Source organism: Morchella sextelata (genome assembly GCF_020137385.1).
Source record: "Morchella sextelata strain SCLS chromosome Unknown scls_26, whole genome shotgun sequence".
Taxonomy (NCBI): domain Eukaryota; kingdom Fungi; phylum Ascomycota; class Pezizomycetes; order Pezizales; family Morchellaceae; genus Morchella; species Morchella sextelata.
Genome location: NW_025408641.1, coordinates 726,469 through 750,104, shown reverse-complemented (window position 1 = coordinate 750,104; position 23,636 = coordinate 726,469). Strand labels below are relative to the sequence as shown.

General features: G+C 47.6%; 3 protein-coding genes across 3 annotated transcripts; 2 read left to right on the top strand and 1 right to left on the bottom strand.

Annotated features, from left to right (window-relative positions):
- Positions 1 to 4,269: 4,269 nt before the first annotated feature.
- Positions 4,270 to 5,756, top strand: H6S33_008471 (uncharacterized protein; the record flags this gene model as incomplete). Its single annotated transcript, XM_044839823.1, has 2 exons — positions 4,270 to 4,617; positions 4,695 to 5,756. The coding sequence occupies 2 exons, from the start codon at positions 4,270 to 4,272 to the stop codon at positions 5,754 to 5,756; spliced, it is 1,410 nt and encodes a 469-aa protein (XP_044688016.1).
- Positions 5,757 to 7,559: 1,803 nt separating this feature from the next.
- H6S33_008470 (uncharacterized protein) lies at positions 7,560 to 8,783 on the bottom strand (the record flags this gene model as incomplete). The annotated part of the gene is made up of 1 exon (XM_044839822.1): positions 7,560 to 8,783. The coding sequence occupies one exon, from the start codon at positions 8,781 to 8,783 to the stop codon at positions 7,560 to 7,562; it is 1,224 nt and encodes a 407-aa protein (XP_044688015.1).
- Positions 8,784 to 11,727: 2,944 nt separating this feature from the next.
- H6S33_008469 (uncharacterized protein) lies at positions 11,728 to 13,433 on the top strand (the record flags this gene model as incomplete). The annotated part of the gene is made up of 3 exons (XM_044839821.1): positions 11,728 to 13,064; positions 13,129 to 13,340; positions 13,411 to 13,433. 3 exons carry the CDS (start codon positions 11,728 to 11,730, stop codon positions 13,431 to 13,433), a joined length of 1,572 nt encoding a protein of 523 aa, XP_044688014.1.
- Positions 13,434 to 23,636: the final 10,203 nt, after the last annotated feature.

The following is a 23,636-nucleotide window of genomic DNA, read 5'->3' as shown; positions in this document are numbered from 1 at the left end:
CATTTTTTTTTTTTTTTTTTTTTTTTTTTGATTTGATTTGATTTGATTTGATTTGATTCGAATTTCGCGCTTAGGCTCCGCAATGATTCCAATATATATCGAAGAAAGGTTCTGGATGTCGCTAGACATTATGGGCATATTTGCAGTCTTCTAAAAAAAAAAAAAAAGATCGGGGAAGCATGATGGGGGCCAATTTTCACTCTCGAACTCTGGTCCATGCCGTCGTTATTGTTGCCCTCTTGTAGTAGTAGATGAAACTAACAGCGGTATTCGAGAAGATAAGAACATGATGAGACGTGTGTGTGTGTTTTCTCTGGTAAGTGCATTTAAAATCTGTTGGTAGTATCCCGGTTGTACACAAATTTTAATCATGAACTATCACTCGGGGGGGGGGCTGTTTCACTCCGAGTAGAGCGCTAAGCTTCCGGGCCTGATGCATTTAGCGCAGCACTAGTGCTGTAGTAGTCGCGTGTTACTGTTTTTTTGCGTAAGCATTGTTACAAATGCCGCATGACTGCGATCGCGAATATTGCTGCAGTAGTGCCCACGGCATAGTTTTGAATGCCCGTAGAACTGCTCAACCTTTACCCCTTCTTCTGTCGCGCGGTGTGCTTATTATACCCAGGCATAGTTTTTTTTAAATGCGACAATTCAAAAAATCCGCCATTTTCCCCCCTAAAAAAGAAAAAAAAAAAAAAGAAAGAAAAAAAAAAAATGCTGATTATCAACATGCGACTATGCAGATCTAGACCCATAATCACAGAGCTAGCTGTGCGATAATCCTATGATGGATTCTGTACGAAATTTACCCCCCCCCCCCCCCCCCCCCTTTTTTTTTTTTTGACACTGTATTTAATGGGTGCTGATTTAGCGCATCCAGGGATGTGATCGGCCTGATCAAACCTAGATATTATTTATATGTCAGTCTGTTCGGGAACTTAGGCAGACCACCGTGGAAGATCTAAATGCGTGCAATCAAACATATGCAAAGAGTCCATGTCCAAAGAATTGAAATAGCGCTAGTTAGTAGGTCCAGGAGGGCCGATACAGACGGCTCTTAGTACTGGCCTTCATATACACTCTCCGTCTAAACCGTGAGCGCGGAGTATTGGATATGGCAGACGTCGACTGCCCTTGTGACCTGATTGATCCACAATCCACTAAAGATCTGTATCCGGTAAAACAGACTATGATAGCCACATTTATGGCCAAATGGAGCGGGATTGTTTTTTCCAAACCAAAAGAAATCTTCATACGACCTGTTGTTCGCCACGAAAACACACATGGGTCAGTTAATGTACTGTTTCTGGCTGGACTCTAGTCTACCTATAGACCACAAACAAGCTGGATCGTATTGAATACGCCGGCAGAGTTCGACTGACCTCATGCGGTATGGTTGCCCTATTATCGAGGCTTCCCACAATCCGCTAAAAAAAAAAAAACCAATACCTTATTCAATATATCACGATAGCCACATTTATGGCAACACGAGGGGCCAGCAAATAGATTGATGTTGTCTTCCACACGAAAGGCCACCCAAGCAAGAAGATATCCCTTGGTAGTTGGTTGGAGATTTTGGCGTAGACTCTAGCAAAGCCAGGTGTCACGTCACCACAGCAACGGAATCCCTTAGGCCTTGTTCAACAACCAAATAAACACATATACTGTTATAATCCTTGGTTTGCATGCAAGATATCCTAATCCGGCGGTTATTAGGCCGTGCTGTTACCCCCTGTATCATAATTAGTTATTTGACTGACCTAAGTCAGTAGCTTACAATCGATAGTATCTGTGCGCGATAATCAACTGCCTTCACTCAATACCAAAGCCCCGTCTCATGCGTCCAAGAAGAGGCTATAGAAATCGACTTTTTTTTTTTTTTTTTTTTGGCTGCAATTGACCTGTAAGGGTAGCTAAATCATCTATGGATCTCTGAATACAGCATTCTAAAACGCCAGATTTCACTGACTCTAGTTAGGTAAAATATATAATCCGGGGAATAAGCCTTGGTTTGTAAGATTTCCTGACGCACGCTGTGATCTGGGGGTTAAAAGAAATAACGCCACGAGATAAGTGTTCTTAGTAGTAGTTTTTTTGCTGGTACTTTCTAATAGACGAGGCACCGGTTATCCAAGCACGGAATGAATTGTAAGCCGGGTACGAGATCCCCGTAGTAGGCCTACTCGTTAGAGGTCTTTTATCACCTGCATAATTCGTTTTGTTTCTCTGTGTCACGAAGCAATTGGTACTAGTAGTATTTGTACGGTCTATGCCACAAAGATTATCGCTCCATAGCGACACGATATGAGCAGAGTTATGCTCGCGCAGCCCTTTCTGCGAATAGTCGAGCACCGGCTACAATAGCGGGTTTTATCATGGGTCTCATGCGCCTCTGTCAGAGATATGCTCCCATATATTCCAAAAATAACCAAACAAAAGCCTTTCTCGTAATGATGGTGGCCATGTTTACCCAATTCCAGTCCGGTCCACCGGCGGCATGCAGCTTATAACTACTGAAACAGGCTGACTTTAGGTCCGTTGATATAACAAGCAGGTTCCAGTAGTGGTAACTTCCAGTAATAATAACTTCCAGTAATAGCATGCCCAAGTACCAACAAGCCCCAGTGCCAACCAATCTCCAGTAGTAATAACTCCCACCGAATAACAACTTATCGCGTCTTTTTCCGCGGCTCGGCACAACACGATATTATTCCGCCAGCAATTCGGCAGCGAATAGTGCATTACCGCTGCTGATCGACTCACTCGAGCCAGTCATACAATGCCATAGATCCGCCAGCGAACGGCTTAGACCCGCATATATTCCGGTAACGTATCACAAAGCACGAGTGACCCTCCATGAACATCACATGACTAATCCAGCCAATGATCCACATCTCGGCTGCCATTGGTCCCTGGTGACGCGACCATAAAATCCCGTAAAGACCCCTGATAATGATAATAGTTACATGTAGTTAGCATGTAGGTATCAAAGCCCCTTAGAGTCAGTTCCAAAGTAAAGCGCTCTGCCATACTTGTCGTGTTGGTGTGACGTTAACACCCCGAGTGATACCCCATGAACTGACTAATCCACCCTTCATCCAACCCTGGCGCAACGGTTTTTTTTCTCCGCGGATTGGTTCTGGCCGGAGAAGTAGAAGTCTTCCCTGCGCCGACGCCAGTAAACGAGACGAGACCCCGCTGCACCTGGGGTTCTTCTCTCGGCTGGCTTCCTGTTAGTGTTAGCGCGGCAGTTACTTTCAACCCGCTTCTAGATCCGCTGCCCAGTTGGCGGGGGCGTGCGGAAGACCTTCTTTTCACGACCCGGCTTGATTCTCCTTAAGTGGTGGTAGCGTGGTAGTTCATTGCGACTCGCTACAGGGTAGTAAGAGTCGTGCGAGGGCAAAGGTTTGCGGGCGTGTGATTCGGTGCTGGTGTTGTGGTTGCTTGTGGTAGAAAAGTAAAAATAACGATAAAAGACGAAGGAAGGAAGGGAGGAAATAAAGGGAAGGGAGGAGGAAATAAAGGGAAGGAAGGAAGGCGAAAGGTTGCACCTTTTTGTGCATGTGGGGGCCAAGGGACACTGAGCCAGAGGACCCTTACCAGACCCTTCCTTCCCCGCGCACCAATCCCCCGTAAGCACGTCCCCTAAGCACAAACACCCTGCCCTAGCCCACCACCCCAAAGCGGCACCTCGGTACCACCCATCTCTGATTGGCTCCCCCAACGTCACTCCACCACCGCACCGCCACACCGAGTGACACCCCATGACCCACCACACCACACCACACCGCACCACGCATCACGTGACCCGTCCAGTCACCAAGCAACCCAGCCAGCCAACCAGCCACCCCACCGCCCTCCCACCGCAAACCCCCCAAAACATCGGGTTGCTGCCGCGAGCGAATGGGCGGGCGCCTTATGTCATCGTCGCTGCATGTGCCTGGGTTATCCCCCATTGGGCCTGGGCGCTGTGATGGCTGCATGAACGATGGCCTGGAGGTGACACAAAGAAAACGCCGGAGAGAGAAACATTTCCCCCCCTGACCCTGACCCTGACCCTGGCACTCACAAGCACGCGGACGGGCAGGCATACTTCTCTACAGACAGGCCTCGATCTCTAGAGTACCTACACCTCTCTACATACACGCCCTCTCCCCCTCCCCCTCCCCCTCCCCCATTCCCCCTATCACGACCCTCTACACGCGCCCCCTCCCCCCCCCCCCCTATACAGAGACAGACAGACACCCCCCTCGCCCCCTCGCCACCACCATGGCCTCCTCCATCCCCCCCACGCCCATCATCGCGCCTCCCACGCCCGACACCGACGCCAGCAGCCCGCGCCACCCCAGCTTCTCGCTCCGCCGCGGCAGCAGCAGCACCACCGCAGGCCTCGGCATCGAGGGCCTCCCGACCCCCGAGTCCTCCACGTTCGACGCCGCGGCCCGCTCGCCGCCCACGGAGGACATCTTCCCGCCCAACTACAGCCTCGCCTCGACGCCCGAGCAGCCGCGGTCCACGCCGCCGTCGGCGTCGCTAAACAAGCGCGGCGCCGGCGGTGGCGGCCCGTTCAACTTCCAGCCCATGGTGGCCGCGAAGAGCCCGCCTGTTGGGAAGCCGGTGGGTGTTCCCCTGAACCCTTGGGGGGGGGGGGGGTTAGCCCCTTAATCGTGAACGTTTCTGACAAACAATCGTAGAACCAACGTCGTGGGCATAGATATAAGCACTCCTCCATCTCGCACCAGATCTTCCTCGAGCCGCCCCCGCGCGCGCCCCTCGTGCTGCCCGCCTCCCTCCCAATCCCCACGCGGGCCGAGCTCTTCCGCTCCATAACCACCAACCAGCGCACCCGGCTGCTATGGTGCGTCTGCCACCTCACCGTCGCCATGCTAACGCTCTACTCCGCCGCCGGCTCCCTCGCCGTCACAGCCCTCTCCCACCTCCTCGTCTTCGACGCCCTCAGCGCCTCCGTCTGCGTCGTCGTCGACGTGCTCTCAAACTTCGAGGTGTGGAAGCGCAGCAGCATCCGCCACCCCTTCGGCCTCGAGCGCGCCGAGGTGCTCGCCGGCTTCGCCATGGCCGTGTTCCTGCTCTTCATGGGCTTCGACATCATTTCGCACACCGCCGAGCACCTCGTCGAGGGCCTCTACACCGCCGAGGCCTCCCACGAATCGCACATGCACTCTGTCCGCGTCTCGCCGGGGTGCGTGGACCTCGCTGCCCTTGCCGCGCTCGCGAGCTCCCTCGTGTCGGGCCTCATACTCAAGAACCATGCGCGCATCGGCCGCGCAGTGCTGCAGTCGAATCCCTCGCATCTGTTGACGGTTGTGGCGTCGCTCACGCTGCTGCTCATCCCGCTGACGTCCGTGGGCTTCTCGTCGCTGCTTGATCGGGGGATGGCGCTCGGCATGGCGCTGGCAATGATTGCCATTGGCGTGCGGTTGGTGAAGGTGCTTGGGGGCATGCTGCTGATGAGCTATGGCGGGGCGGGGGTTGCGGATGTCGTGCGCGCGATCGAGGAGGATGAGGCCGTCACGGGCGTGGTGGACGCGCGCTTCTGGCAGGTCCACCATGGGCTGTGTATGGCGTGCTTGAAGGTTGGTGTTGCGGCGAACGCGGTGGGAGAGGTCGGCGAGAAGGGGCTGAGGGAGAGGGTGGGCAGGTTGGTGAGGGAGAAGTTGGGCGGCGGCAGCGGCGGCGCGGGGCCTGGACGGGTGAGGTGGGAGGTGAGCGTGCAGGTGACGGGTGGGAAGGTTTAGTGTAAGTGTAGATAGCACATGTAGATATGTAGCTGTGTCTGGGTAATGGTGGGTGCATGTGCGCATGAGGATGAGATATGATGTGTTTGTGACGTTTCTTCTCGCATTGAGTACAAGTATGTAGTGATCGATATATATGGCGTGTGGAAGTATGTAGTATATGACGCAGTAGAGGAGTATAGTAGCGGGCTATGTAGTATACTCTATAGTATTTGCAGCAGTTGAGCGCATGCAGTGTAGTGGCGTATAATAATAAACAGGCACGATCGATCGAGTAACCTAGCTTCTATATCTTATTCTTGTTATTATTATTGTTGTTGTTGTTGTTCCAGCACGAAGTATCACTCGGCCATCCATCCATCCGTCTCTACTAATTCGTCCCAAACGGGTTGCTGTTATTGCCAACTCCCTGTCCCAAACAGGAACGGTCTGGTGGCCTGATCTCAACCGCAGCAGCTTAGAGAAGACTAGCGGTGGTGCGGCGCGTTATCGCTATCGTTATCGTCCCCGCATGTTATGTGTGCGGGGTGTATGCGGGGTGTATGCGCTAGATCAACGCCAGATCAACGGGGGCCTCGATGTAGTGCGGGCCGGCCGATCGATTATGTGACGGTACCAGCTTGACTAGATCCAAAGAGTGCGGTAGAGTCTTATCTCGCCTTATTTTGCACCGCGCGGGTTGTTGGAAATTAACATCGACAAAGCCTAGCTCGAGCTATCCCTTAAGCTGTCGCGAAAATGCTGACCCACCAAAAAAAAAGAAAATTTGGTGTGGCTTCACTAGCTAACAGATCCCGTTAGATCTCCCATACAAATCTAATTCCTCTGTTATAGGGGGGGTCAGCAATATCGACAGCTTAAGGGATAGCTAGACCCAGTCCTGATATCTTGGTCCCGGGTCAGATTGACCAGGCACCGGGGGTTGGAGATATATCTCGGTGGCCTTGTATTTCTTTCCCCTAGGTCTCCAGACAACTTGGATGCATGTAGTGCCTGCTCATCGACCACGACTATATAATCACCAGCGGTGGTCACCCCAGACCTAGGTACGGTGCGAGCAGGCAGCATGTAGATGCTGTCATCGCAACTATCCACCAATCGTATATCGATAGGCAGTACAGTATACGTTTTGAGCTCTGCGTAAGAGTTCGAGAGTAGTAACCAATGTAGTGGTAGGTAGCACCCTGACGGAGAATTGAGCGGCTCCCTCCCTCAAGCGGGAAGATGGATATACCCCACCCCGTCATATCTGTCCCCTTGCCTTGTGCACTACATATTCCTCTTAAGATCTTCTCAAAGCACGCAGTAACGAAACGTATCCGACATCTTATAAATTACCTTATTCCCTAAGCCTTGTCTATATTAACGTACGTGTACGTGTAGCTACTAGTAATTGTGAGGGATGGAGATGCTCGTGGATTAGCGGAGAGGTTACTGTGACGAAATAGAGGACGTGCTTGGATGGTTTGCGTCTAAATGGCTTCTCGATATATATCCATCTAGTTACATCTAGCTAAAACAAGAAACAAAAAAAGAAAACATCTATTCTCTATCGCTCGCTCGCTTTTAAGACCAGCCCGCTCTAAAAACCGACACGACAAAAAGAAGGAAAAAACGATATAAAAAAAACAAAGCGAGAAATCTAAAATCTAAAACCGCTGATCTAGTCTAGAATAAAAAAAAGCCGTTCTAAAACGAAACCGTTCTAAAAAAGAAACCGTTCTAAAAAAGAAACCGTTCTAAAGAAGGAACTGTTCTAAAAAGAAACCGTTCCAAGAATCTAACCCCCCTTCTATGTGATAATCATACACTCGCCCCCTCCTCCTCCTCCGCCGGCTGATCCGGCAGACACTTGCCCCCCTCCCTGACATACTTGACCATCATCTGCGACTCGGCATGGCTATAGCTCCTATACTCGCCGCTCTCGCCATGCTTATAAAACAGATCCCACACCTCGAGCGACTCGAGCTGCAGATGCTCCTTCATAAAGCGCATCACATTATTCCAGCACCCGGTAAACAGCAGCCCACTGCTGATCAGCACCGTCCTCAGCGTGTCCTTGTGGCGCTCCAGGAACGAGATCAGCTCGTACTCATGCATCTCGACGGTCCACAGCTCCACCTTGCGCAGCGCCGGCCACACCTGCTCCTCGCCAAAGATGTGCGGAAACAGGAACGAGTCCGCCGGCACCGTGTTCCCAAAGCCCAAGCACAGCTCCTCGAGCTGCTCGGCCGGCGCCAACACGTTGAGCAGCGCGCTGCTCTTCATGTTATCGATCGCCTCCTGCGAGTCGATGCCCAGATACAGCTCCATCACGCGGCAGCCCTTCAGCACGGCCGCCGCGCGCGCCAGGAGCTCAGCGTCCTCAAACACGGCCTCGTGCACAATCTCGTCCGTGTTCATGCCCGTCATCTTGAAGGACGTGAGCCGCGTGCCCGCTGCATATGCGGCGTCAATCAGCGCCGCGAAGCCGCGGAGGTAGTCCTTCTCGAGGCCGTGCTCGCCGTGGAACTTGTCGCGCATCTCGAACTCGTAGTAGTCGATCTCGCGGTATGTGTACTGGCGCTCGCGGGCCATGGGCGCGCCGTGGACCATCTGGATTGCCTCGAGCCGGGGCAGCGCGGCGAAGGCGGTGGCCATCATCTGGGTGTGGTCGGGCGACGTCTGGAAGTCGTACCAGCCGTCGATGGTTGACTTGAAGATCTCCTGGGCTCGGGCGTCTTCGGATTCGTCGTGGGGGGTGTTCTCGAGACGGAGCTGCGAGTTGAACTCTTCCCAGATCATGTAATTTGGCTCCTCGATGCCGTAGATCAGGCTCTTCACATGGCGGGCTAGGTGGGGTCGCTGTGCGATCGCGACAAGGCGGGAGACACTGAGCTTAGTTGGTTTCAGGGGCACTGTGCGGAAGAGGAACTCAGTGGAAAGCTGAGCGAGAGAGCGCTGGACGAGACGGAAGTTGGCAAGGTCGGCTTTGCAGTCAAAGTGACAGAGGATTTCGCGGACGATTTCGGGGCTGAGTTTCTCCATCGTTGCAATACTAGCGCCACCCGAGGTTGAGGATTTTCAGGGGGGGGTGAACTGTGATCGTTAGAACAGCTAGAAAGCTTGAAGGAGAAAAAAAAAATAACAGGCAGACAAACCCTTGATACGCAGGAATCGAATCTAGAAAGAACACAAAGATGTGCTAATTTCGTAAATAACAAAAAAAAAAATTGGTGTTGATAATATAAGGGGGGGAAACAGAAAGGGCTGCCTTGCGAAAAACTAAGCTTTGCCTTTGTTCCTAAATCCTGTATTGAATAGCCTGTTAGCCAGCTAGCTCTTGTAAGTAAGAAGATAGAAGGATGTACCTTGATTCCAAGTAACCTGTGTTTTGGAGCTCGAGTGACTTGTTCTGTCGCGCAGGTATTGGGTGTATACTTAAGTATAAACAAGAAAGAGAGAGCTGCACATGCTCGGATGTATGGGAGAGGCCACGGTTATTAAATTTTTTTTCTTTGCAGTTTTTCTTTTTTCCTTTTTTCTTCTTTGGCTGCGCTGGCTGCAAGGGGGGAAATACTGACAGCCAATCGCCGCCGCACTCGAATCTATTTTTGCCTCGGATTGGGCTTAGTTTAACTGAGTGTGGGGGGGTTAAAAGATCCGCCTCGCGGCTCTTGTGGTGATTGGCAGATAGGATTCTAGAAACACAGCCGAAAGGAGAAACAAGTGGATACAGATACAGTAAGCAAGGGTAAAAGACCCTCGTACAATTTGCAATGATAAGGAAAGGAAATCTCCAATTTTCAAAAAGGCTGTCCTGTTTTAAAGTCTTTCCCATAAAATTATCCGAAGCCTTCTTGGTTTAGGCCCCGCAGTTGTTTACATGTACTTATTGCTGTCACGTGCATACTCCACGTGATGGGCGTCGTAATCATGAAATATCACTCGATACGCGTTTCCCTCATTGTTGTTACCGTTGTTGTTGTTAACTGCTTCCAAGACCCAAGAACTAATAAAAGTCAAAGATTACCATTGAATCTATCTTTAGCGTTCTCATGCTCAAAATTGGTATTCCAACACCCATGTTATTAGATCTAGCTTTTTCGGGTCTTAATATTGGCAGATATATTAGTCCCGTAAGAGTAACGACTTTCGGACCGCCAATCATGTAATTCATCTGGTCATTCCAACGCCCACACCCAGAATTTCTCCGAGAGAAGCCCTCCAACTATGCATTTCAGACTAAAGCAGTGAGTGTTTGTCGCCTCACCCGGCATTATAATAAACTAAAACTGAGGAGTTTTCTGTGACTCTCGCTATTTGCGGGGGCTGTCGAATACTGTGAATAAAACCATACACCCCGGTCGTGGGCAATGGCCCTGAAGATCTTCATTTGAATTATTTCGGAGGATTTGCGGCCGGGCTTGTAAGACCAGAATGAGGACGCACTGAGAGGTCATCATTAATCCTAGACGGCATGATGCTCGCTACCAGTATAGTTGATAGGCATGCATGAGACAAGACCCCTCGGTCTCAGTCTTGGTGCACATCCCGACATCTGAGAAATGAAAGTAGGCTGATGATGAATTTATCTCAAATGTACTCGAAAACTGTTGGTGTAGTATGATGCCCCCGGGAGAGCTTAAATTCGGACTTGGCTGATTGTGTGTTTACTAGATGCCTATGGATAGTGGATTAGTACATCAAACGAACTTAAAATTCAAGATATGATGTTCAAAGGGCCCAATCATTACCCGATAATCACTCTGAATCCTCTTAAGGCCCTCGGGTGTGACGTTGGTACCCAGATAAAGTCGAACAGTCTCTCCTTTTGTCTCGTCTTGTTCAAGCCGCCAAGTTAAGTTGATGGCCATTACCATGGAATCAAACACTCCTTTATCATTCTACCACTCTCGCTTCGCTTCCTTCAGAGAACTGGGATGGTAAACTGTTTTTATACTGCGCCCTGGAAAATCCGAAGATCAAGGTAGATTTTCGCCGCTCACCGTCCAGTCACTACTCTTCTCCGGGATCTTTACTCGGGGACGCATAATATGTGGTTCTATCATGGATTTCTGGTAGATATCCTAGGCCGTGTGACGGGGGATCTGTTCTATTCGATGGCGAACAAACGCGAGTGATATTCCATGTCGCAAAGCACACATGCACATTAGACTGCCACTGTGCAGCTGCAACAGAACACTCTCGAAGCCCATCTTTGTGCATCGCAGGCCCTGACGAATCATGACCCTGGCTCAACGATCAGGGCTAGGGGAAGAAAAGTAGCGAAGGGTCACTTCAGCCGCAATACCCGTATCCTAGTCATGACGTCAGCCCCCGTCATCACTGACCTCACGCTGATCTCCTCCTCCCCACACAACAATAAACAAGAGCTTCGACCTAGCGTTCCCAGGGTTAGAGGCAGAACATTCTGCCTCGAGAAAGCTTGTTTGGAGTAGCTGTCATGCATGCTGGGGTTTCTTTCAATTGATAAATTGATAAGTAATCATCAACTAAAATGGCCGGAATAAGGTGCATATGCTCATGGGTGTTTATCTATTTCTAGAGCAACCTTTCTCTCAACTAATTGCAGCCAATTAATGGCCTGAGAAATCTTGATTGATTCGTCTCCGAGGCAACAGAGATCAGAGAGTTGCTCGATTGAGGTCATAGCTTACCTGCTCTGCTGTGAAAGCCGCCCCATGTTTTGGTTCCCGGCCTTGATCTTGGTTATCCACCCTCCTAATTGCACATGCCGTGATACCGATAAAAAATGATCAGAAAATCAAGCAACCGGCGACCGTTACGTAGCCGTGGCTCCCCCCGGTGATGGTGGGATTATATATACTGACTCTGTGAGCCCGTTTCTCGAGATTTACTTTAGCATTTTCAAAAGTAACATTACCACCACCATCACTACTACTACTACATTACTACAATCAATCTTCGACTAAATAAAACAAAATATAAAAATATAAAATAAGCAATCATGGAAACAGTCTACAACGCCGCCAATGCTGCCAGCAAGGCCCTCTTCGGCGAAAACACAAACCCAAATTCCCAAAACCCCAACCAAAGCCAGAACCGAAACCCAAACTCAGTGACCACGGACACGAGCGACTACGACCGTCCCTCCGCCTCAGAGACAAATCCCTTCCGCCAAAGTGGAACCGACACTGACAGTAACAACCCATTCCGCTCCGCAACAGGCTCCACAACAAAGCCATTCGACTCTACAAACACTTCCGGGTTCGGCTCACAACACACCGCCACCTCCGGCAGTGGCGGCCATGAAGTGCTAAATAAGCCATATGACTCTGGCGTTGGGTCTCTTGAGAAATCAGCCGCGAGAACCTACGACCAACCCTCAGGAAATGATTTCGATCAGCCATCCACTGCCGGTGTGTTCGCAGAGCACTCAAGCAACTACGGAAACAACCCGGCTAGTAGCTTTGACAAGCCCACGACCACCACCAGCACCTTCCGGAAGACGTCAATTGGTGACCTTAACAAGGATGGTGTGCGGCACGAAACCAGCGATCTGGACAAGGAGAGGATGGGGGTTCACTCTAGTAATCCTACCATCAGCAGTATCAATGATCACAGCAACACTTTCTCTTCAGATCACAACAAACCTGTCACAAGTCGTTTCTCAGAAGACACAAACACCTCGCATACCAGCACCAGCACCGGGACTGGGACTGGCGTCCTAGGAGGAGTTGGTGCATCTCACGAGCACCACGCACCGACCAACAGAGACTTCTCGCAGACTTCGACGACCGACCACTCTAGTCTTTCCCGCGACTCAACCACCACCAACACCCCTCACCACCAATCTGGAGCACCCGCACAGGGCTCTAACATTCAATCCCTCGTTGATCCCAACCCCACCACCTCTACCTCTGGAATCTCGTCCACCTCCAAGCCAACATCTACCAACAGCCCTGCCGCCACCGCCGGTTCCGCAACCCACGGCGCCGCCAACAGCGGCCTCGAAACCGCAAATGCAGCGCCAAAATCTGTCACTGGTGCCGCCGGCAGTGGGCCCGGCGCAGCCGTGGAACCAAGCGTAGGAGCCCACCCAGGGCACGCACAGCAACAGACACCAAAGCAGCAGGGTGCCGACAGACCACTCGAGGAGCCTTCCAACACCTCCTCCACTTCTACGTCTAAGAAGGATACCGGAGCGCCGGAACCTTTGGGTTCGGGGGCACAACATGAGGAGCAGAGTCAAGGTACCGGTGAGAAGTATGAGAAGTCTACTGGTGTCGCGGCGGAAGGCGGTGATTTTGATGCCAGCCGACCGGGCGCTGGGAGGGAAGCTGAGTAAGTTGATACCCTTGTGACTTTTTTATGGGATTGATTGGATGCTAACTATGGATGTTACTAGTCGTCTTCTCGATGAGAAGGGTATTCACCATGGAAAGGAGACGAAGCCAGATACCTCCGATATTACTGCTGGCGCAGGACATAGCAAGCTCCTGCCTGGACATAAGAGCCACGCGGATACACCGAAGGATCATCATCATGATAACCAGACTACGTCGCCGCCCTCAGACAGCGGATCATCGGGTCATAAGGGATTGGCAGAGAAGATTAAGGGTGAGCTTTTCTCTTTGGATGTGCGGTTGTGATTGATCCAAATGGTGGACTAACCTAACCTTTGATACAGAGAAACTTCATATTCATCACTAAAGTGAGGTAGTATAATAACGTTTCCGTTTCTTGATTTAGTTTAGTTGGCTTGTTTTTTGTTGCTGTATTATGAAAAGGAATGTATGAATACTACGAGTAAAGAAAGAATAAAAGAGTAGTTCAAGGATGCATATGCTTTTTGGTTGTGCTATCTCAGAGCTTTAAGTAGGTAGTGGCTGACAATGCATTAAGTGGTGCATGAACCATACTGGTGAAACACTGTCTAGATAGTCCAGGCACAGGCAGTGAGTTTTGAACCATTATTAGAGAAATCTACGAGAACCACAATGCCGTCTATACAAACCGAATAATTTTAGGGGTGCCAAAGGTCTAAAATGGAGTATTTTAGCCACACCCGGTTTCCAAATTTCGAGCTCAAATGTGGAAACCGGATGTGGCCAAAATGCTCTAATAACTGAAATTAAATGTCAGCAATCAGATGACATGCGAACGGGGAAGAAAGATCTTGTGTGGAAATTTATTCCAAATAAGACATGTCAAGCGGGCTGGTCGGTCAGATAGTTTTCTCACCCGCTGCACCTGCAAGACAATCCACTAAACCTGATACGACTTCGACGTTAGAGTTGAAGCTGAGGTTTGGAGGATTATATCAATCTAAACGCTGCTGGAGAGATTTTATACCCTCACAATCTCACTTGACCAATGGAAAAGATCCAAAATGTCACGAACTAGGGGCATGACTTCGTTGGAATGACACGGGATGTAGAATCACCCCCTGCCCCACAGCGTAGCATGAACGTACTAACTGCTCCTCTTTCCAAGTGCAAGGACTGACCGTGCGGATAACATGTAGCGCATAGCAACTAGCTGTAGACACACAACGGATGAGTACCTCCTACTATAGATATGGATTTTGCGATCTCTAACGTATGTTTCGTAAGCCTGGTTCCATGGCTGGGAGGAGTATCGGACTGGAAGTTTGATGACACCTAGTCTACGAGGGATTATCTGATCATAACTGGATGCGCGTGCGAGTTGTTCCATGATCCTGTTATGATGAGCTAATCCTTCTTGCGCGGCCCCCGGGGGGGGGGGGGGGTAAATTAAGTCGTGCATTTTACAGCTCCCACGGCTATTATATTACGGCCTAGCTGATCATTGGTTGTGTCATGTTTTTCAATTGGGGAGATTGATATTAACGTTCCCGATCGTGAAGAGAAGAGGCGGCTGTAGTCAATTAGCTTGGATTCATGGGATTGGGTATTTCGAGGAGGGTAGAGTACTCACTCGTTAATTAAAAGGTCGGAAGTACATAGTTTTTGCAACCAAATCCCCACACCTTTTAATTAGAGTCTTTTAGCTGCAAGAGTTGGAGCACTTCGACAAAAATCCTGCACATCTTATTGGTTGGACGACCGCAAGTCTCTTCCTAAAACAGCTAGACTTTCTGTCCAACCTGCTCGACTTTCTGTTCAACTCGCGCAGCTAAAAGACTCTATTAACGTGAGTAAGTACATGTATCCCTTAGTCTGGCAATGCTGACCACCCTATAATAGAGGAATGAAATTTGTATGGGAGATCTATTATTTGATAAGAGAGATAACAAGATCTGTTAGTAAAGCCACAGAAGAATTTGCTTTTTCTAGGGGGGTCAGCATTTTTTGCCAGACGAAGGGATAAAAGAGCTTAGATTATCTCTGCGCCTAATCCGGTGTAGAACTAAGTGCTGCAGGTTCTAGGCGCTAGATCTGATTCGCGCCATTGCTGTTGGCATGGATAAGCCACTAGTGGGGCTCCTTATTATTTTGTCTGTATTGGGGGTTAAATAGTAGGACTAGACTGTCTTGGCAAGACATCTAGCCTTCTGCATGGACTACATAGTTCTCTCCATTCAACACGTAAAGACACCTTCCTATATATTCCATCTATGTCCACCAATAACCCAAAAGTCTCTTGAGAAAATTGCAGATTAAATAGGAGCATCTTACATATTATGCATAACGAAACAATTGTACAAGAGAACCCAAAAAGAGAGCGTTAAAGTAAACAACCCATGCATGATATACAAATGAGACCTAGATCAAGTATTGTATATAACGAGACTAAAGAAATTAAGAAAGAGTAAGTTAAGGAAAACAACCTTAGATATGAATGTGATCCAATGTAAATGTAGAATGAATAGAGAATAAGAAAGCCCTGTAAATGAGATGAAACCCCTTAGGAATACTAGCTCCGAGAAAATGCCTGCTAGACTTCTAAAATTTAAATACAATAAAATTGTACAATATTCATTGGCCAATTGAAAGATATTTTATGCCAATGTTGGGATCAAGCTCTCACACCATGTCGTCGACGGAAACACGCCGAGGAGTATTAGTAAAGGGAGCTGCAATGGCGCCTGTTGGATTGCTCAAATGATTAAAGCTTCGATCAGCGTGTATTGTAACCAGAGTTTCGGTATCTTCATTGGCTGATGGAGGCTGGGTAGATTCGACGGGGTCCAGTTGATTCTCTAGAACTACCAATGGGGTGGCGGACGTGTGAACTATGGGGTTCTGGTTGACTAGAATTTGGGAGGCTCGCCGAGAGATACTAATTTCAATTTGCAATAATTGGTTTCCTAGCTCTTGTAGCTTGGCATTCTAAAGTTCACAGATTAAACACAATAAAATAAAGCGGAAGCAAGACATTACGTACTAACTCACTTGCGTGAAAATGTGTCCGAACTCTTTGCTCGATTCCAAGTATAAAAAATACAAACAAAGAAATCAAGGCAATGATTTCACCAGTATTGAACTTTGGTTTTGCCGTATGTATATGCACGTTGTTCAGCTCTAGATCTAATGTCGACTGCATCTTTAAGTTGCTCGAGATTAAGGAATTGGTAGAATGACCACGATCCAATTTAAAAGTTTATATGTATTTAGAGAAAGCCTGGATAACTGTGACTGAGATCGATCGTGCGGGTAGCTTTGAGGAGACTGAATAATAAAAGGCTGCTGCTTATATATACTTACTTAATTACAGATATCCTGCCATTTTGGGAGAGAAAACTGCCTTCGAATCATGACCATGCATGGCATATAGCTAGCTAATTATCGGCGACCGAAAGCTAGGTCACTTCAGAACCGTAGCTATAAGCCTATGGCATACAAGGCTTTCATGTACCTATATAACAAGATAACCCTAAAAACGCACGTCTCCTACCTGAACCATGCATGTAATAATAAATACGTAATACTATACTACATACACTATGTATATATATTTGCCCAAAACCTTCTCAGCACCGGCCTCAAGGGAAAATTACACCTCGCTTCGTGAAAAATATCTCCTCTCACGTATATCAAAGCACAATTACCACAGCTGATTTGATCATTGATTTCGATTTGAACTGGAATGGCCGCCTGAGGGATCCCTGGCCGGCCCGTCTCGAGTCTGCACGGGTTTTTGGAGACTTTCGGGCCTATTAATTGTCCAAGATAGAAAAAAGGAATATTTCCAGAGGGGGGTCAATATGCAGTCTTGTTAATATTTATGCCAAATCAATATATTTGCTTTGCTTGAATTGTATATACACCAGTATTATATTGCACTTTCAACAGCAAAATACAATTTAAGTCTAATTATATAATGATACATAGTAATTGTCTGCCTCGAGCAGCTCAAGCACCTCGAGGCATCGCCTCTCTTTGCACAAACAAGCAATTAAAGGTAGGGGCCGTATATATATACGAGGTAGAGGCACCTCGAGGCATTTGCCTCTGCTGGTCTTGAGCAGCCTCGTGGATTAACCACACTAGTCCAATCACAGTGGCTTGTTTCTAGACCCGGAGACGTAGTGATCGATATTAAGATCGATCCAGAGTGGTGATAGCAGCTAGAATTAATGCTAGGCTCAATATCTAGGGGTATCACATTTTTTTTAAAAACAGGATTTTCTTCTGCCATGTGTAGTAAATTGACAGGCCTAGGTATGGGCATATGCATCGTCATTGGGAAATTTCGAAATCAGATATCCCTGTGTACAACAATTTGGGTGGCGACGGGATAAGTCATTCGGTCTTTAGGGATATGAAATGATATATTTGCCTGTTTTGTGGCCCGGAGTCGATAAGATATCCTGACATGATGGATACCCTGAGGATATCTTTCATAGGGGATAGATATATCGGCCTTGTAGGATACCTGAGAATTATCATGAACTTTCATGGCTTCACCACAGAATCAGCGCGAAATGATTAAACCATCGACCGCCTCCATCAACCAGGCCATGCCTTAAAACCAACTATTCCATCATCGGGGCTGTAAAAGTTGGGAAATACAATCATACAAAGAAGCATCTGCACATCAACCGGGCAGAACATCACCCCCGCCGTCCTTACAGGACACCTTGGAGTCTTTCATCCATTACTATCACCATTACCTCTACCATCATAGGTTGTGGGTGCTGGAGGCTGTTAATTGGGCCCATGGGATCCGGACTTAGAGGTTTACAGGCGCCCCGTATCGTTATTATTATACGGTACCCGCGGCCACCTTGTATGACTACCCAGTGTGCTATCTCCGCCTGTGGACTACCCCGCGGCTCGTACCCTCATGTAGGCTGCTGTCCCATACCCTGCAGAGATAACTCATCATTGTGCAGTGATTAGTACTAGTTAGTGGTGCACCCGCAGTTAAGTGAAATAGGTGCACCGGTGATGAGATATATATCCTATTAGATCTGCTAGATGTCATAGTATATATCTGATTTTGATCCTCTACTTCTGATTAGTTATCCATTATCCCTTAAGCCGACGTACGTCAGGTCGAATCTCAATCATGTTACTCAACTGGTCGATGCGCAAGTTGTGATTTAAAAAGCTATATGAGTGTACACATGTACGTGATAGATCACCTAGCCATTGACACTTCTATGCGATGTTTACATCACGACTTAAGTTCAATCCGTAACATATTATAATATTATTGGGTTTGATCAGTAATACGAGTACTGAGATCCAGCCTGGTCTGACGGCTTAAGGACCGGATATCCTAATTCTGTACCATATGCATTGCACAGGGTACGCGTATACGTAGATCATGCTGATGTGCGCCCCATGCGCATTACGGCGGGTTTCATAATACTAGGCCCGAGAGAGCAAAACGTCACATAGTAAAGAAAAGCAAGATTACTCCATTAGGCGACTCGAGATACTGGTTTAGGTATCCCAGTTTAAAGTTTCGGCCAGATTGCCTACATGTAGTTAATGTCAAGGCTATTAAGATTACCTAGATACAGTGACAGAAACATGGATAAAATGACTACCACAGTCTTTGGCAATGCCGTACCACTGCGGTAACACTACCGTTTACTTCGTCAAAATACGGAGATAAAGCGGCATATTCTCGCAATGCCGCACTGATGCGGTATCAGTTTTACCCCCATTTCTGATACTGTAGTTAATAGCTTGAAGAGTCCCTCTATGTGCCACGACGCTTCACTGAGCCTAGTATTATGAAACCCGCTGTAACGAAGCTCGAGTAAAAGATTTTTCATAGCCTGGATCTTTCCTCATTGCGCCGGCCCTTGTACGATCGTAGCTCAGCTTGAGACTGTGAAAAGTGCATACATGCAGTATTTAATTGGCTCGAACGAGCTTTGAAGGGAGGCTCAAGTTTTTAGAAAAAGAGTTTCAAGCCGGCCCAGGCTTCCCAGATGACGATACTTGCTTTTAATAAGCTAGCCCAGCCTAGTGTGCGGTCCATAAGGCTACACAAGGTGAGCAGCGACAAGTGCCTCGAGATGCCTCTACCTCCTATGTTCCATGTCTTTGCTTGCTCGTGTAAAGAGAGGTGATGCCTCGAGGTGCTAGAGCTAGTCTCGAGGCAGATCATTACTATAGCTATATTTAGATATTGACCTATCAAAGTTAGAGTTTAGTATACTGTTAAAGAGGTAACGTAATACCGATATTCAATTCAAGGGATCCGATCGAAGAAATTATATATTAATTTGGTGTAAATCTTGACGACACTAAACTGGGGAATCCGGGAATAATAGTATAGGCAATATCAATCCCACTGAATATATACCGCTAATACATGTATATATACGAGTATGATTACATGCACCTAAACCCCGAGTAACTCGAGGCGAGCAGCCTAGGAGGGTTTGCCTCGAGCATGCTCCCCTTGTAGACCATCATGCCTAGCTTGAGCCCTCTCGAGCGTCAATGCCTCGTGGACCACACTAGTCCGGCCAAATTAGTCCGAGATGGCATGTACATGTAGTTGTTACATGTACTGATATAGTCTCGTGCCCAGAATGTGCCGACACGGCACAATCTGGTGTAATAGGTCTTTTCGTTTGGTGACTTGTTTTCTCGGAGATATTAGCGTCGGAGGCTCTCGGGGGGCTCTCGAGGAGGCTTTTCGGGGGTATTTTGTATGGGATTAGCACACCCCGACTAGAACACCCGAACTAGCGTAAAATTTGAACGCTAGCGGAGGTTTTCTGAACTTTAAATATCCCCGGCGAACCTTGAATCTTTGCGAGTTTGCTATACAAAATCAAGTATTTCGGGGTCTTAAAATCTCTCCGAACCCCTACATAGACTCTCCCAGGGCCCCCCGACTCACTCGGACATTTCGCGGAGACACTTGGGAAAATTTCCGAAAACTTATTACACCAGACTGTGCACATGGTGCACATGGTCACGCATAGCACAGTCTGGGAACGAGACTAGATCGAGGGCAACTTTCTAGTGTGGCACACGGCCTAGGCCTGGGTAATGGAATATATGATATACATACATGTATGTATCAGATCGAAATCCTTGCTCTGAAGATCATACATATAGCGCAAAAAGAAAAGAAAAGAAAACCCGGCCCTACATGAAGCTGACAAGATTTAAGAAGTACTGGATTCTTAATTACATGTATGTACATATGTACAGCCGCGTTCGAAAAGTTTTGGCACCTCCGGGCTAAACTCACGAGGCAGTCCTTTCTACTTTGCAATTCTCATATTCGAGACCGTTATCAGAGAGAGCTGCAATGTCTCTATTGCGGTCATACCTGTCAATAAGTTGAGTATACCCGAGTGCCATGGTTGTTGGTGGGCTACAATTCATGAACGACTCAATATAGTAGGGTGCCAGTACTTTTCGAATGCGGCTGTACATGTATGTATGTACACGGAACGAAATCCGCTACACAACAGGCGCGACTCACAACTCTCAGTAATGAACAATGAGAAACCAGTCGGATTTAAACATTGATTAAAAAACAAAGTAGAGTTAACTTTAATTTGGGACGCCAAGGCCAAATTACTACAAACACGAGATAAGATCCGCCGTCACCTGCAGCTAGCTGCAGATGAGCGATCAGTGTATTGCACGGTTTGAATTCGGTGGGTGTGTAGTTGAGCCTCAAGATTAAAACGGCAGGCTCGCTAGATCTAAGCCAATAAGAGGATCCGGATGACATTAGCTGGTGAATTAATGACGTGAATTATGTAGGCTATCTATCTAATAATATACTGAATTCGAACATACTTACTCCATATATACATCTATGCAGTACTACCCCAGCTCAGCTATGTTGATAAGCCAAATGAACGTTTCATAACTTTGCGACCCGGAGTACAAGCATTTCCGGACAGGTTTATGGTGAGCGGGGAATTTTTAGTTAAATACATGTAATGTACAGCTATATACTAGAGGTGTAAACCAGTCCCTTGAAACAATTGCTACTGGCTCAGGTTTTCTATTAACCTAGAAATGACTATGAATATTTTGATTGGAGCACGCGCACGGTCAACTGATTGATAGTCCGTTACGCGTAGGTCTGGATCTATGGATCAGCCGAACATGACTGCATATTCTCGAGTGATATATTGTGATTCAAAGCAGAGTTTTTTATATATGGACAGCTAAAGGTGCAAATGCCTCTGCGGTTGCAATTGATATTTCAACTGATTAGAAATGTATAGTTGGAAGTTTTGAATTCAATGAATAAACTTCTCAAGTTTATCTCTGAAGCCTACAGGCCTAGACATGAAATTTTAGTCCACAGAAACGGCGTTTGTTTTTCTTTCCCCTACCTATTAAAAGGAGGTATATCCGATCCAGTCCGGATTTGGTATCACCAGTGTGCTATTTTATGTGTAGGTCACAGTAGGTGCGCTTTTGATTCCCGTGGCTATATTCTCCGCGGCGCGCGGGAGATCGGATCTACTGTCAGTTAATTGCAAGGCTACGATGAACATGGTACCAACTCTGCCAACTCACACGTGCACACGTACCTCATTAAGTAAAGAAATTCTATAACAGCTAGTAACGGAATTAGATAAAACCAGTGAAACTTGGTCAACATTTGGTCTTAGTTTATCTTTTTTCGCACTGCTTTAATTTGGCGGATGGTTAGCTTTCTTTGCCTATTGCAATTGGTGATTTATTAGATTTCGCCATTTATGCAGTATCTGACTTGAAAGTACTAGAATCCGAGTTTAACGCCCCTCAAGGCAGGGAAAACTCAAGACACACATATCCTCCTCCTCTCCTCGAAGTTCTCATGGATCACAGTAGCCCGGTAAATCCCTTGCTATGGATGTTTTCCTCTGATTCGCTTTGGCAACGAATAATAAGACACTGGGTTATATCGACAGCTCAATGCACACACCATCAATCACGCGAGAAGTGTTCGCGAGTAATTAATATGTACCGTATGAGTTGAACTTACACTAAACTAAATAAATATTCAGCCAACCACGCACCTCACCCAAACACGGAATGGGGGGTGCTACATGTATAAATTGCGCCGTGTTTGATGGGACAGACTGTGGTGCTGGCGCCTTGGACCTAAGAGACGAGTATGTTTGGGGCTGGCAAAAGTAAGGCCAAAGCCTGCTCTTCAACACCTCGAGGTTTAGACTGATCTCAAGTAGGGCTAGCGGGCTGTGCTGATAGCTGGGTTCAAAAACCCGGTGGGCGACATATGTGCTGGTAGCGAGTACTCCCCCGCACGGGCAGTTGGCTATGATGACACTACTCGCGGGCTGAGTATCGGGTGCATTTGTAATATACGCAATAGAAGTACAAGTACTACATGTACGTATACGTTCATGTACGTGTATACACCGAGCAAGTAGAAAAGTATAGGATAATGCACATCTTTTCTCCGAACTCTTTTGGCGAAGGTTGACGCCTGGCATACGTATAGATTAGTGGGAAAGTAACCTGCATTATCCGGTAATATTTCCTTACCCTGGGTATGTATTTCATGTAAATGTGCCCTCTAAGCACTCTTTGTTTGATACCATGAATAACACCGACGACCTCGGTTGATGAGGTTTTTGATGGATGATGATGATTTGGGTGAAAATGTGCATGTACTCGCATTACTGCAATCGCCTATCACAGCCTAACCATAAAGACAGTGTTGCGGTAATCGATCCTGTGGTATATATCCATGAAGCATTTGCAACAATCCAAAATTCTGAAAAATGGGGGTTTCAAGGCAGTGTTCTCTAACAATGCACACAGCTTTCTAAATGAAGCATTTTTAAAACGGGCTACTATTGCATGTCATAAAAAACAGTAGATCAGCCGTATTTCTTTTTGGATTGTATGTGACCTAAACCCACCAGGAAATAATGAGTAGAGTAGTATGTGCTTGCCGCGCTTACATTCCTTGCAGATATGAAAGCCGGTTCGTGAAGGGTCCTAAGCCGCAAGATTCGATATTCGCAACCACTCTCTGGGGTCTGCGATCGACGGAGTAAAGGGTCGAAAATCCAAGCCCTCATTGCGGTCTCGAAGGTCAGGCGGCGTTTGAGTTGGTTGGTTTTGTATTTCTGCCTCGGAATAAGGGTTTGACTGCGCGGAAGGTTGATCTATCAGATATATTGTTCCCATATACGACCATGCATGCCCGTAGGATCCGGAAGGACCCTTATGCAGTGCATGATCGATACGAGGTCAGGACCCGGGACAAAAAGACAAGGCTAGACTTAGGTTGAAAGCCTCAGGTTTCCAGACCTTATAGGCTATTTTCCACCACCTAATTCCACCATTATGTTCCAATTAGGGTCGACGGTACCGGTTAACCTGTCGCAATAGATCCTTTAGCTGCACAGGTTGAACAGAAAGTCGGGCACTTCGACAAAAAGTCCTGCATAATTTATTGGTTGAGCGCGCGATTGCAAGTCTCTTCCTAAAACAACTAGACTTTCTGTCCAACCCGACTTTCTGTTCT